This window comes from Fundulus heteroclitus, chromosome 18, assembly GCF_011125445.2.
Source record: "Fundulus heteroclitus isolate FHET01 chromosome 18, MU-UCD_Fhet_4.1, whole genome shotgun sequence".
Taxonomy (NCBI): domain Eukaryota; kingdom Metazoa; phylum Chordata; class Actinopteri; order Cyprinodontiformes; family Fundulidae; genus Fundulus; species Fundulus heteroclitus.
Window position 1 is genome coordinate 37,396,951 of NC_046378.1, and position 15,051 is coordinate 37,412,001.

At 40.6% G+C, this 15,051-nt stretch overlaps 1 protein-coding gene across 4 annotated transcripts in view; it reads right to left on the reverse strand.

Annotated features, from left to right (window-relative positions):
- Positions 1-414: 414 nt before the first annotated feature.
- The window catches only part of eml2 (EMAP like 2), a 41,257-nt gene continuing 26,620 nt past the window's right edge, over positions 415-15,051 (reverse strand). For all 4 annotated transcript variants that reach the window (XM_036149665.1, XM_036149667.1, XM_036149666.1 and 1 more), the window contains 15 exons: positions 14,481-14,550; positions 12,866-12,976; positions 12,672-12,767; positions 12,430-12,564; positions 10,596-10,695; positions 10,359-10,513; positions 9,412-9,537; positions 9,092-9,223; positions 8,932-8,999; positions 6,524-6,612; positions 6,345-6,442; positions 6,152-6,239; positions 5,832-5,927; positions 4,086-4,216; positions 415-1,951 (listed from right to left, as the gene is read on the reverse strand). In XM_036149665.1, the coding sequence (XP_036005558.1) occupies positions 1,826-1,951; positions 4,086-4,216; positions 5,832-5,927; positions 6,152-6,239; positions 6,345-6,442; positions 6,524-6,612; positions 8,932-8,999; positions 9,092-9,223; positions 9,412-9,537; positions 10,359-10,513; positions 10,596-10,695; positions 12,430-12,564; positions 12,672-12,767; positions 12,866-12,976; positions 14,481-14,550 (1,621 nt within the window). In that variant the 3' untranslated portion in view covers positions 415-1,825. The remainder of the gene's footprint in view (positions 1,952-4,085; positions 4,217-5,831; positions 5,928-6,151; positions 6,240-6,344; positions 6,443-6,523; positions 6,613-8,931; positions 9,000-9,091; positions 9,224-9,411; positions 9,538-10,358; positions 10,514-10,595; positions 10,696-12,429; positions 12,565-12,671; positions 12,768-12,865; positions 12,977-14,480; positions 14,551-15,051) is intronic.

A 15,051-nucleotide genomic window follows, 5' to 3' on the forward strand; every position in this document is an offset into this window, starting at 1 on the left:
TAAATATGGTATTTATTTATTTTTTCAAAATGAAACAAACAGGGCGTGCTCCGATGGTGTAGGGGCAGTGAGCACAGGCCAGGTACGGAGGCCCCGACGCCGCTGACCCGGGTTCGAGTCCGGCCTGAGGTCCTTTACCGTATGTTTTCCCCTCTCCTGTCCGCTTACTTTGACAAAATGAGCCACTGCTGCCACAAAAACCCAGAGAAGAAAGGAAGAAACAAGCTGCTGGATCTTTAAATCACTCGTGGTCGTCAGTTTCCTCGCACAGACCCAACTTTGAAACACATCCAGACATTTTCAGTAGGGTTAAGGTTGGGGCTTTAGGGCAAGTGGAAAAAAAAAAATGTCACAACTAAAAGATTAAAACAGTTTCTTTCAAAGTATTAAAACAGTGATGGAATCAAATTAGGATGAATATTTTTTCCCCCATTTTATTAATTTTTCATTTTACAGTGTAAAAGAAAATTCTACACAGCATTTGGATAAGAAAAAAAAATGTATTAAAAGAAAAAAAAAGAAAGAAGGCAAAGCACAGCAGTCTACATTAAATTTCTGTCCACAGCTAGAAGTGCCACAATTATATTAACATCCATTATTGTTAGCGCTATATATTAAAATAACACGGCCACTCCAATCTACTGTGGAATATAGAAGTTTACAGACATTAAGAGCATCTACAGCAGGAGGCAGCCTCAGTCATGCTCATTCTCTTACACTACAGCGCCACCTAGTGCCTTCTCAGCACAGTTACAGCAGTACAATCAAAAACAGCAGCGTGGGGAGCAGGGGCAGACATGAACACAGACACTTTGTACCGCTCGCCATCTCCAGAAGCTACACGTGAACACTTAGGAACAAACTGCGACTCAACGGACCTTGGGAATCACGCTGAAAGGAAAAGTGGAAGAGAAATAGGGGACATCTTCGCTATGCCCAGAGGGGAACTCCAGCTGTTTTTTTTTGGGGTCAGGCACCATCTCTGGGTCGGCCGGTTCCTCCAAACACGCACCAGCCTCTCCAGCTTTGGAAATTGAAACTTTGATAAAGTTACATTCTACGTTGCTAAATCCCTGCAGGAGTATGTTTCAAGTTTAAAGGTGAAATTGTAGTTTGTAGTTTAAAGGAGAGACCCGTGCATGCTCAGAACAACATGCTGCATTTGGACATAGAACCCTAGCAGCAGCGTGTTTTGACCCGGTCATTCATTCATATAAGCTCCTCTTCTACAAAGCAAGCTGAAGATCTGTAGATATTTAGGAGAATGGGAGTCTTATGAGGTTTTTGCATCGCACTTTATTCAGTACGATGCACAAACCTCATAGGACGCTGACTTCATTCGTCACTGAATAAACAGGAACCAGCGTCATAATATCTAACCCAAGAGTGAGTGCAACCCAAATCTGAACTGTGCAACGTGCATTCAGACCTGCTTTGTAATAAAGGAGCCAAATTCAGCCCAAAAAGTGTGTCTTATATAAAAAACAGGAGGAGTTCCTGTTAAAGGGGGTTGAAATGAACACAGCTCAGGAAGTACCAGCGCTAAGAGTCACAGCTTCGTCATGTGCAGCCAGCCGGGAACCAACTAATGTTACATTTCTTCATCACAACAACTCGTTTTCTCTTCCATCACCTTTCTCTATTTATTACTCGAGATCATCGCGTTCTGCGGGTCGGTCCAGATGTTTCTCAGATTCCAGTAGGCACGGAGGGGTGCTGCCACCTGCTGGCAGGGAAGGGTAATCTGATAAAGAGGTGAGCAAGGGGACGGACATGGGGTGGAGAGAGGGGGTGTAACGGGAGATGTGATGAGGAAGAGCGGCGCCTAGGCAACGACCCACTGCAGGATGCTGGTGTCTTTCCCGCCGGTGGAGATCAGGTGACTATCGTCGTGCAGGAAGGCAACGTTGGTCACGTGACTGCTGTGGCCGCCGTATTCGTGACTCTGAGCCTGTTTGGGGGAGAAAAAAAATTCATAATTGAATCTTTTATTCTTTATAATCCAAAAATGGATGCATTTCTGCCATCAACGTTTCGCTAGAGTTTTCTTAATGTTTCAGTACCAAAACAGCAAAAATGGGCCTTCTGAAGAGATGTCAGAGTTTTCTCCAGCTTTGTGGAGCATAGAGTAACGCAGCAGTGCAGCTCCACGCTGCCTGTCAGCTGGCTAAAGTAAGACGGATTTATCTTGTTTTACAATATTTCTCGGGGTGAGAAACATGAACAGACATGCTTTGGAAACTAAAGCAGCAGCACTCATCCCTCCTATTAAAGGCCCACTGTTATTTTAAAACTACGGCAAACTGTTTATGAGCAGCTGACTGCTGGCTGCAGCTGAGCAGACAGCCTGACTAATTACCAAGATAGCCATTTTTTATTATCCATTTTATAGTAGTTATAGTATTTTTTATTTTTTTTTTAGTTGGCTAGTCATTTTCAAGTTGATTTTTCAGGAATTCTTTTAGCTTGCTTTTTGAAAGTGTTCAAAATAGGGTTGTCAGTAAATTTCAAACTTGATATCGATCCCCTGGAAAATATTCAACACCATTTTCAATATCACGGGGATAAAAAAAAAGGGCAAATAATTAAAGGCATAAAAATTTTTTAGTAACATGAAAAACTCAAATTTTATTTATATAGCTACAATTCACGACATCTTAAGGCTCTTTACATGGAACATGTTTTAAATAAGTGTGCAAAAAAATGCTAAATAAATTACCCTAATATAGCATAGCTAGTAGCATGCTAGCCACAGCTAATCACACATTATTGATGCAGACCACCGATCACGCAAACATCAGTTATACAGTATTAAATTATAAATTATAAAACATAACTTTAATTTATTAACCTGTTGAACTCATCATGAAGGTTAGAGTCCCTGAGATGTTGAACCAAGTTCGTTGTGCTGCTTGGCTTTGTTTCCACCACTTTAAATTACTATTTGCCCACAGGCTTGTCGAGATCTTTGGGTTGTCCTTCTTCATTTGCAAATATATTTAGTATCGATACGCTGCCAAATTAGTGTTGTATCGAGATACAGCATTTGATTATCGATACTTTTCAGAGTATCGATACCTAGTTCGAAAATCATTGAAGCTCTAGTTACCAGAGTTTTGTTTTCCTTTATTTTACTGGAACAAAAGTGTTAAATTGACTTTCTTCTTACTAAACTAATATTCATAAGTATGCTTCGATTAGTGAAATGTTAAAAAATACTTTTGGTGATTTTTTTTTTAACACAATAAACATGTTTTTGTTTATTGTCCAAAACAGATGAGTGTTTATAGCAAACTATACAGCTTTAAAACATTTTCTGACTCGGGTCAAAAAAGCTAGTGGGAATCATTTTGCTATTAGGCTTTTTGGTTCAACGTACCGTATTTTTCTAACCATAAGGCGCATCAAATATTCTTCACAAGTGTGTAATATCATTCCTCCACGTCCACAGCTCTCTGTCCGTCTCTGTCAGGAGGACAGAGTAGCTGGACTACACTGCCCTGTTTCTAACATAAGGTCAAAATAAACTTTTATATTGAATTAACATACTAGGCTTATTGTTGCTAGTGCATACTCCAGGCTGCCTTACATAGATGCACTTCTAGTTTAGACATTACAGTCAGGCAGTCTTGTAGACAGCTCAGGGGTCCTATCAGGTAGTGACACAGTGTACCGTAATGCTCCTAATATCCATTGAGCGGAGCAGCTTCGTTACTAATTTGCACATTTTAAACAGATTTTTGAGCACATTGTACCATTGTAATTATATATAAAAGGCACGCCATCAATTTTTTTATGTTTATAGTCCAAAAATCTTCGGATGTTTATAGTCCGAAAATTACGGTAAGCTTATACAATAAACTAAAAGCACAAGTTGTGAACTTTAAAGGTCAGGGTTTAATCTAGCACTCCAACATTTTGGAGGCATTTTATTTTAAGCCATCACTGTGTTTATTCCCTACTAATTCACTTTAAAAAGGCATTTATGGTAAAAGTTTTAATCGTTTTTAAAAAATACTGAAGCCGAAACGTCAGACGTTGTGCAGAATAACCCTGCAGGCGGGAAGACAGCGAATGTGACTGACCCTTGGTTGGGAGCAGGGGAAGGAGAACAAGTGCACTTTGCCAAAGTCATCAGCAGAGGCCAGCAGGGATCCATCATGTGACCTGCACACGGCGTTGATGTCTGTGCCGTCTGCTCCATCTGGCCAAATTCCTGGGAGACAAAGAGAACCAGGATGACAGCGGGAGAGTCAGTGGGATGCAAATATTGATATTCACATCACGTTCCCTTTTCAGCCGGGAGGAACTCTGTGGGCGTTCGTCAGAAAAGACACATTCCATCTTTGAAACAGTTCCAGCTAAAGGCTGGACATGCATCTGGTTTTTGTTGCCGTGTAGTGCTACTGCTCAGGGACATTTCACACAGTAGCTCCACAATCTAGTCTGGGCACTAGCAGCACTACATGTGATCTCTTTCCATAAAAAGGGACTGGCAACGACACACACAGCAAAAATCATGTTTTTTCTATCAATCAATCATTTTTGAATAGTCCTTTCCAGAAAAACAATAATGAACAAAGTACTCAATGAAATCAATATACAACGACAAAAACCACACAGGGAGACAATAGAAAACATAACAGGAAGTTACAAACAAGGTACATACAACCAGAAGTATATGCCGAATGCAAACAAGGCAAATTTTCCGCATTGATCACCTGTCATTGGTTGCTTAAAATTTCACCTCCCTCTCTGGCAAACGATTGGTGCTGAGAACGCGTTGAAAACACTCTAGTTCACTTCACCTTGTCAAATAGGAGGAGCATCTATCCTCCCGTCTGTTCAACTCACAGTGGTGGACACGGATTTTACCAAGCGAGTAACGGTGTTGTATGTAACGTAGAAAGCTGAACAAAATGGTGTCGGTGACCCTGGGTCCACCAGATGCTCCAGAGTCACTCACGGTTCGGCGAGTTCCACCATCTGTAGCTGCGTCTGGATGATGGCTGATGTAGGCTACTCCCTTCTGTCCTGTAAGAGGACCTGTTGCCTCACGCCAGGGGACGGATTAAGCAATGTTTATTTGACTCTCTTTACTATAATTACAATTATCCCACCGATTTCTTTTTCAGCTTTTGCAACCCAGGCGTTGAAAATACAAAACTGGTGTGCATAGAGAGCAGTAAGAGACATTCAGACCAGCCAGATGTATTACTGCCATAAACGATGTGAATGCATGACACCTAAAATGTGGTGTCCAACCAATGAAGCAGACCTTTGTGATTGTGATATCACAAACACAGATCTCTAATAATAATAATAATAATAATAATAATAATAATAATAATACTGGAAATGTATGTTGGAAATTGTAAAAAAAAAAAAAAAAAGGGGGATGCATGGCAAGACTCTAACCTACAAAGCTGTTATGCATGAATGTTAAAATATTATTTTTCACCAGTGAAGCCTTTCAAGAATACAAGCAGTCTGGAGAAACCAGAACTGCCACAAAGTACTGATTGAATCTTTTGGGTCATGAGGTTTTCTTCAGAACAGTCATGGCAGAATTTCTTCTCAGTTATTTTGGTATATTTTAGATAGCTAAAATCTTTGTCTTTAAATAAATGTGTTGTCCGTCATGGCCATGATTTTTTTCCTTTGCATAAAATAATAATAATAATTAAAAAAAAAAACATCCTCCAATAACAGAGTAGATTCCGTCTTTTTTGCCAGATAGGCAACCTGTGAGTTCAAAGCCGTCATATTTTTGATCAGCAGGGTGATAAACTTCTAGTTAATGTAATAAAGTTAATTTTTTAAGCACCTACCAAAGGTATTGAAGCTCAGAGTGCAGGTAGAAGTGGCCCACTCCAGGTTGCGCATGGTGTCCATGTTGGTCATGTGTTTACCGCTGGATGCCTCCCCTGTAAATGAGGAAAAAAGAAACTTAATTTCTAATAAATCAGCGCAGCTGATGAGAAATCGATTTAATCGATTAATTCAAATTGACAATTTTTTAAGACGGAATTTTTTGAAAAATCTGGATTTTATTTAGCCAATGAACTCATTGGCTTTAATGTAACAATGTTGCTGATTTAGGATGAAACGGTTGTACTGAGAGTCAGACAGAAAAACAGGAGAGACGTACAGAAGAGGATCTCGTAGTCTCCCGAGTTGGTGACCAGATACTGGCTGTCTTTAGACCAGTCCAGATGAGTGACGAAGCTGGAGTGACCCTGAAGAATGACAAGCCCAAATAAGTCGTTAGTATAAAAGAAAAACATTTTCAGCAGCTAGAAAAAAATAGCAATTGTTGAAGAAGAGATCCCAGATAGCCTTACGGTGCATTTGCCCACGCGGCTGTACTTCTTGCCATTCTCGCTCACAGCATAGATGTAGACAAAGTTGTCATGGGAAGCAACAGCCAGGAAGTTACCATCTACAAACACAGACAGTTCAATGTGCGGCCTGTAGGGGAGCCAGTGAGTCATGGGCAGCGTGTGCACATCTGGGCATTTACCTGGAGAGTACTTGACGTTTGAAATGATCTCATTGCCATCTGTGTGCATAGAAACTAGATCCCGAGTGTCGGTGTCCAGCACCAACCACCTGAAACGAGACGATGTCTTTTATTTGTAAAGCTCATGGAGACAGAATCCTCCACACTTACTCACTCCTCCAGGTACGTTTGTAAAAACAATAAAATTAATACTTCTTTTATTGTTTTAGCATAATCAATCTTTTAAACAAAGTGAACCCTAAGTTCTCATCAAAATCACACCTAAATCAATTATTAATAACCCTAAAATTTATAATAGACATTACTTTTAGTAATCCATAACTTCCAGTTTCCCCGAGTCTAAATATGACACTAGGGCTGGACGATAATTCAACAACGATATCAATAGACATGTGGTTCAATAGATAAAAGGGGTCAATAAAAAGTTAGATAAAACAGTTTTTCTTCCTTTTGCATTCTAACCTATCATGTAGGTTAATAATAGTCACTGCATCCTCCCAACCAATCATAAACCCAGACAAGAGAGCACCTGCTTTTCTTTTTTTAAGACTTACAGTTTTGGTAAAAAGTTGGCTGAATAAAGGGTTGTGTGTGAATTCAGCGTTCTTTAAAGACATAAAATGACCAGGGCTGCACTTAAAATATATGTTTGGAATTTTTTGATAATCATCAATATCGATCGACATTATTCTTATTTTATCAATTTGCTTTTTTGTCTATATCGTCCAGCCCTATATGATGCTATAGCCACTTTCTTTTAGCCACTGTTCAAAATTGGAAAGATAAGAGAACATGCCATTTGAGTAAGGCTGCTGTGCTTTACTCTTCTTAAAAAAAGGAAACTGATGACAACGAAGAGCTACAATCCTAAACTTACTAAATCTACATCAGGAGAAATGGCTTAAAAATTTAAAAACCCCTGAACTGTGACAAAGAATGGACAGATGAACGCTCGTCCTTATTTCCCCTGTTTCACAGTGAAGACGATTGTGAGTGAAGAGGAAAAAAACCGTCATCACAGCTCACTGTTTGAGAACTGGGAGGCATCTGGGGGCCAACAAGTCTCCAAAAACAACCATTAGCTGCATCTACAGTCCAACCGGTTGTTTGGGAGGCATAGCAGAAAAAAAAACTCTCTAAGCTCTACTGGGAGTTAGTTGGGACAGTTTGTTTTGGTTGGATAAAACTGAATTTTCAGCAACAAAACCTCCAAGTGTCTGCGACACAAAACCAAACATGAATACATGGAAAAAGCGTCACATGAAGCCTTAAGCACAGCGTAAGGCCTGTGAGGCCGTGGCCCTGCTTCCACTTTCCAAAGTCCATGTGAACTTTGTCAGAGTGCAGAAAACCATCTGAACGACAGGAAGCTCCCACACAAACAAATCCGACAGCCTCTGGCCACAAATAACTGGACAATATTCCAATTCATAAAGCCAGATTATTAAATGAATCCCCAGACACAAAGCTAACGTCATTCAGAAGTGGAGCCCCCTGCTGTCTGACGTCGGTGTAAAGCTGCTGGGTCTAAGGCTACGTTCACACTGCAGCCTGAAGTGACCCAATTCTGATTTTTCTGCCCATATGCGACCTGGATCTGATCTTTTCATGACAGTCTGAACAACACAGATCGGATTTTTTCAAATGCGACTCAGGGCGCTTGGATATGTGGTCCTGAGTCCGATACGTATCTGATCTTTTCCAATGCGACCTGTGTCTATACGGCCATGTCGCATTCATCCGACCTGTACGTCACTGATACTCGACAAACGTCACTAATGGTGGACCTGGCTATGCCAAAGAGGTTGGCTAAAAAAATAAAAATAAAAAAATAAAGAGGTTGACTATTGTGTGGTAACAAGCACCTGTTGCAAGTCCATACAGCCCCACGGCAACGCGTTTACTCGCTGCTATGGCCGCCGAAGATGTGCGTTTTTACGTGAGAGCGCTAAAGAGATCCGTTCAGACGCACATAAAGGTCGCCTTTGTCATTCTAAAATTATGAATGAAGTCTAGATCAGTAAAGCCGCTCACGTCACTAAAATTTGGCTCTCTTCCTTTTCGATCTTCTTAAAAAGATTGCGTCGGTAATGTGCTGCTCCGGTTGGAGAATAATGTAAAGAATGCAAGATATGCTGCAGCATTACAATCCATGTTTACTTCCACAAACAATGAGCACGCTTTGCTATGTATGATGTCATCGCGTCCTCTACTGCGCATGCGGGACACGCGGGGCGTATGAATGCAGTTCACACAGGAGATCACATACAAGTCGCATATAGTTGGAAATGTGAACGGACACGCAAAAAAAAAAAAATCTGATTTCACAAAAAAAAAAAAAAAAAAAATCGGAATTGAGCATCAAGGCCTGCAGCGTGAACGTATAGCCAAACAGGCGATGGACCAACCTTCCAGTCATGGTGCCCACAGCCAGAACGGCCCCGCTGGGATGGAAACCGGCAGACCTTCCCTGATCCTGAAGACAATCAGCAATTTGCTTTTTTAGATTTAGTTTGATTTTTTTTCCTTTTGTTGACGTTCATGTCGTTATTCTTTTGTTCCCGTCACCTCGATGGTCTTGCTCCAGAGGGGCTGGTGAGTGTTGGTGTCCCAGAGGTGGACCTGCTTGTCCTGAGAGCAGGTGACGAACTGCTCCATGGAGGGATGGACGTCCAGACCCCACAGCTCATCCGTGTGACCCTGTACACACACACACACACACACACACACACACACACACACACACACACACACACACACACACACACACACACACACACACACACACACACACACACACACACACACACACACGTCAGCTTTAACACACCCAGGACTGGAACATCGGGAGGACAGCGGTAAACAAATACGCTTCCCTGTGCTTCTACCTGCACTATAGGGGTCAAGGTATCAGGGAAGGCTCCTCTGATGATGGCGTTCTTGGTGGTTCCAATGAAGAGTTCCCCTGGTTTACCTTCAGCCAGAGCCCGGACCGGGCCCAGAGGTTCCCCAACCTGGACGGAGAGAGAGAGAGAGAGAGAGAGAGAGAGCAGGGAGCTTGAAACGATGCTTCAATTAAAGTCATCCTGTCAGTTTATAGGGAACGTAGGATCAGCAAACAGGCTTTAATCACTGGACCTGCAGAGAGAAGGATGAGAGGGATGGAGGGACAGAAAGAAGAGATGGATGTAGCTAGGACAGAGGGAAGGTAGCTAGGACAGAGGGAAGGTAGCTAGGACAGAGGGACGAACGGATGGATGGTCAAACACCAGGAGGCAAGGACACAAGAATATGACAAAATGCACAGACAGACGAAAAAAAAGGAACAAAAAGGACACCAAGAATCAAGAAAGGAGAGAAATAGGGAAATATGAGAGCAAGAAAGGAAGATAACAAGAAACCAGAGATAACATTTAGACAATGGGATATGGAACAAAGCCTGGAAATACAAATATTTGTCTACATTCATACCTTTGACCATTTCATGATTCAATTCAATCCTGATTTTTTCAGCCACAATTCGATTAAAACTAGATTTTTTTGGGCACTGCCGACCTTTCTGATGAGTTAATTATTTTTACTTTAGAACTTACCTTTAAATTAGCTTTTTATTGATATTTGAATTATTAGTTTATGTGTTACACACCCAAATTTCCCCATGACGGGACAATAAAGGTTTTTCTATTCTATTATTTTTTCCAGACTGTAGTATATAAACCATCATTAAGTGAATTATTTAGTAAACAAACAAGAAACCAGACAAAAAAAATATATTTTCTTTTCTTCTCGTTATGTTGCTGTTAACGAGAACACTGCAGGGCAGCGACCCTCCTACCTCCATCTCGGCCTGTTTCCTGTAGTTGTGGTCCCACAGCACCACCTTGCGGTCCTTCCCTCCTCCAGACACCATGGTGCCATCCTTCAGGACACAAACGGAGAAAATGCCACCTTCGTGGGCACCCGAGACCACCTGGCTGATGCGGTGACCGCCTGGCAGAACACAGAGGAGACCAGACATGTTGGAGGTGCCGACATTTATGGAGCGGCATCGAGCGCCTGGGTCAGACGCTACCTTTGGCCCAGATGTAGATGTTCCCACTGGAGTCTCCTGTGATGGCATCTCCGTTTTCAGCAAAAGCCACACACAGCACGTACTTTGGTTTCTCATGTTTCTACAGAAACGCATTCAAAAGGTTCACAAGTTTCAGATTTTTTAGATGCATCCTTTTCACAGTTTTCTGCTGAAAATGTTAATCCTAAATGCAGAACGAAGCACATAAACCACATGCTGGTGAAGATTCTCAGTCATCCAGGTCATGGTCATTCCAAAAAAAGTAAAAAACAAAGCAACTGGACTTGTTTTCTGTAGTTGAAGACGTTTCGCTTCCTCTCCAGGAAACTTTCTCAATTCAAAAAGTCTGGAGTAATGATGAGTACCAAGCTTGGTATTCATCATTACTCCAGACTTTTTGAATGGAGAAAGTTTCCTGGAGAGGAAGCGAAACGTCTTCAACTACAGAAAACAAGTCCAGTTGCTTTGTTTTTTACTTTTTTTGGAATCACATAAACCATAAACCGAGACACAGCAGAAGTCTTTTACGCCGATACTTTATTTTAACTACCGTTATAAAATGGCACCATCCCTATAATTTTACCAAAAACACATACTAATTACAGACAAACCCTGTTTCAAAGACAATGGCATTCAAACTTCACCACCGGTTTTCCTTCTTTCCATTTTAAAAATAATTTTACTTTAAACCTGAATAATGTTGGGATTAACTGCAAGTATGGACTTAAAGTAATCTCTTATTTTTTACAAAATGCTTTTTCAGAGTTAAATTATGAATGTTTCTATCCCAGCCAGAGTCCAAAAAGATTGAAGGCAAAGAGGCCTTTCAACCTCAAATACTTGGATATTAATAACAAAACTACCAGCAGACCAATGCAGAAAGTTTTGGCCCGCTGGGACAAGGGTTGGTTCTCTCCGGCCAAAAAAAAAAAAAGATTGTTATTTTGATTAGAGTGAGCATAAGTCATTTTCAACATGCTATTAGTCAATTTAATCTTTTGGGAGATATCTAATTTCCTATCAGAACAAATTTCTAGGCTGAATGTGATATTTTAAATCCGAATCTGTTAGGGGTATGAATAATTTTGAGCTCCACTGTAGTTCCCTTGATTTCAAACAACTTCTGAATACAGTTTGGAATGAGATCGTTGTCTGCTTTGCATTTTATCATTGAAGCATTTACAACGCTCTGCAAAAGTATTCCTTTAAAATCAAGATTAAAACACATTTGTTTAGGATTGACTTTGACTGTTCTAGTTAAACTGTTTTACCGAAACATCATTAGTTTAAGTTTGTAGTCCAACTGTTTTTTTAAAACCATTATTATTTGCTTATAGTTTCCATTTTGCCATGTTTTATTGTGTTTTTGTCCTCCTACATTTTTTCAGTTTTTTTTTTGTACTTGCTTTTATTTTCCTATCTTTTAATCGTTTAAAGCACTTTGCACTGTTCTTGTACTGAAATGTGCTATACAAATAAACCTACCTTGCTTTAAATTTTATGTTGTTGATCAGTTTTTAGAGCTTTCACTCTCCCATATTTCTGGTGTCTTATACAAAATGTTATTATTTTTTTGTTTAATTTTGCTATAATTCCTGTAATTTATTTACATAATTCCTTTAAACTCTTCGTTCTCTTTTCTACTCCACTCAGAAGCTGTTCCAAACTGTCACCAGAGCCACATCATCTTAAATCACCAGCAAACAAAGTACATTTTAGACTCTTTTAGATGTTACACATTTTGTTTTAAAGGTTTTGAACCCATCAGAGGAAAGCTCGAGGCTCAAAGCTTTTCTTTTCCTTTTTAAATCTGGGATCTTTGAAGTGATTCTACCTCAAACAGTCCTTGTCTCTTGCTGAGCGTGTTGCCCTCCATGGTCCAGAAGTTGATGTGGGATTTTCCACAGGTGACGATCAGGTTCGTGTCCATGGGATGAAACACAGCAGCCAGCACAGAATCATTGGAGCACTGCAGCAGCAACATTTATTTAGCATTATTCTGGCCCATTTGAGTCTTTATTACAGTCAAACATCAAGATAAAATGATGAAATATTGGACAAAATGAGCAGGTTTACCTTAACTTCAGCCAGCTGTTTCTCTTTCTGCCAGTTCCAGACTGACAGGATGTGATCGTTGGCGTCATCCACGGCACACAGGAAGGAACCACCGTTCTGAAGGCAGAAAGCAGAAGTTAAGTCTTCGACAGAAATAAATAAAATAACAGTTATACCTCATTTCCAGCTGCTGCAGGGGACCAGATGCAGCTCACCGACTTGGAGAAGGAGACGCAGGTGACCGCTCTGTCGAACACCCCCATCCCGATCACGTGGAGCGTGTTGAGGCTCACCGAGTCCCAGACGCGAACGTGAGGAGCGAGCAGCTGAACAGGCAGGAGACGGAGAGGAGAACCCGTGAATAAAAGAGCAACGTGTGTGGAGCAGCAGAATTAAAGGACACACGCAGAAACAAAAAAGGTTCTGCACCAAAGTAAAACGCTTCTGAACCAAAGAAGAACGCTTCTGAACCAACGAAAAACGCTTCTGAACCAAAGGAAAACGCTTCTGCACCAAAGGAAAACGCTTCTGAACCAAAGGAAAGCGCTTCTGCACCAAAGAAAAATGCTTCTGCACCAAAGAAAAACGCTTCTGAACCAAAGAAAAACGCTTCTGCACCAAAGAAAAACGCTTCTGCACCAAAGAAAAACGCTTCTGCACCAAAGGAAAACGCTTCTGAACCAAAGAAAAACACTTCTGCACCAAAGAAAAACGCTTCTGCACCAAAGAAAAACGCTTCTGCACCAAAGAAAAACGCTTCTGCACCAAAGAAAAACGCTTCTGCACCAAAGGAAAACGCTTCTGAACCAAAGAAAAACACTTCTGCACCAAAGAAAAACGCTTCTGCACCAAAGAAAAACGCTTCTGAACCAAAGGAAAACGCTTCTGCACCAAAGAAAAACGCTTCTGCACCAAAGAAAAACGCTTCTGCACCAAAGAAAAACACAAAACAAAGTAATAAGAAAGAGAAATAACTCAATTAGTTGTTCAGAACTGCAGAGAAAACCTATAGGATCAAATGGAAAAGCTCATCTCTCCATTTTTAGCTCTTCCTCAGCGTTACATCAAGTCTGCATTGACCTGCATTGACCTGATTGGGTGGAGGGAAGTCAAACCGTTCTCGGATTGCTTTTTTTAAAATTTGATAGGAAGTGCAAAAACACAGAAATCACTTCCATCCAACTGATCTTTATAAATACATTTTAAACTTTATACAATATTGCTTTATAGTGTCATGTGACCAAAATCCCAACAAGGGACAAGGAGAAAAATAAGTAAATTAGGCTGCAAATGTTCAAGTATTATGTTTCTGTTGAAACTCAATGGTCGTGTCTGTAGAAATAAACAAAATGAAGACAAATGTGCCACTGATCTTATAAGTTCCACCCAAATACAAAAATAAAACGGTCATCATTTAATTTGTCTCCTCGTAAAATATAAGTTGAGATTTTCTTTGCGTCAACAAATGCATCCTGAGCATAACAGGTTTGCTTTGTGAGCCGTTGTGTCGGGATGAATACCGACGGCGCTCTCTCAGGGGAGTCCAAACGATCATCTAAAATAAAATACTGATAATATTAAAGGAGAAGCGCTCCAAACACTGGCTTTATAAATGAACGCTGGTCCAGGATTCCTGGTGTTCTCTGCTCACAGCACTTAACAGATTTGTTGCCAAGATCTTCGAAAGTCTTGCCAAGACGTGGAAAAAAAAGGAAGAAATAAAAAAAGGATAAACAGAAGTAAATTGTTACTCATACAGCTTCTAATATCTCTATTCTGGTTAATAAAAAACACCCAGAGGAGAAGCTTAAAGTGGGAGAGTCACTGCACCTTTCCATCCTTGGAGTTTCCAGCCACCTGACCCGTTGCGATGGTCACCATGTCAGGATGAACACTCAGGCTGAGAAGATCAAATGTGAACAAACGTCATTCATGTGCTCCACAAAAACACTGCCAGTGCTAATTCAAACATCTAAAGCGATGTAAATTGACAAATGTTAAAAAAAAGGCATCACTTTATGAACATGGACTCATCGGCCGCCACCTTTAGATGACTTTCTCTGCAACTATTTTCATTATGGGGATTTTTATGTTGGTGAAATAAGAATAACGGCGATTCCTTTGTTGGCAGGAAACGGAGGGATTCAAACGGACAGCGTGGGGGAGGAAACGGAGATCGTTTCCTCCCCAGAGTTTTATAACCCATAAACTCTGCACGACATTCGCATATTTGCACATTTTGCATCATTGCATCTCCATCTAGCATTACAAATGCTGCCGAACTCTTTTTAAATGCATTCTTGCACAAATGCCCTTTGCAAAATCAAATTCTGTACATACAAATGTTTTTTTTTAAAATACTCACCTGTGCACTGTGACTTCTCCTGCATTGTTTAAATTT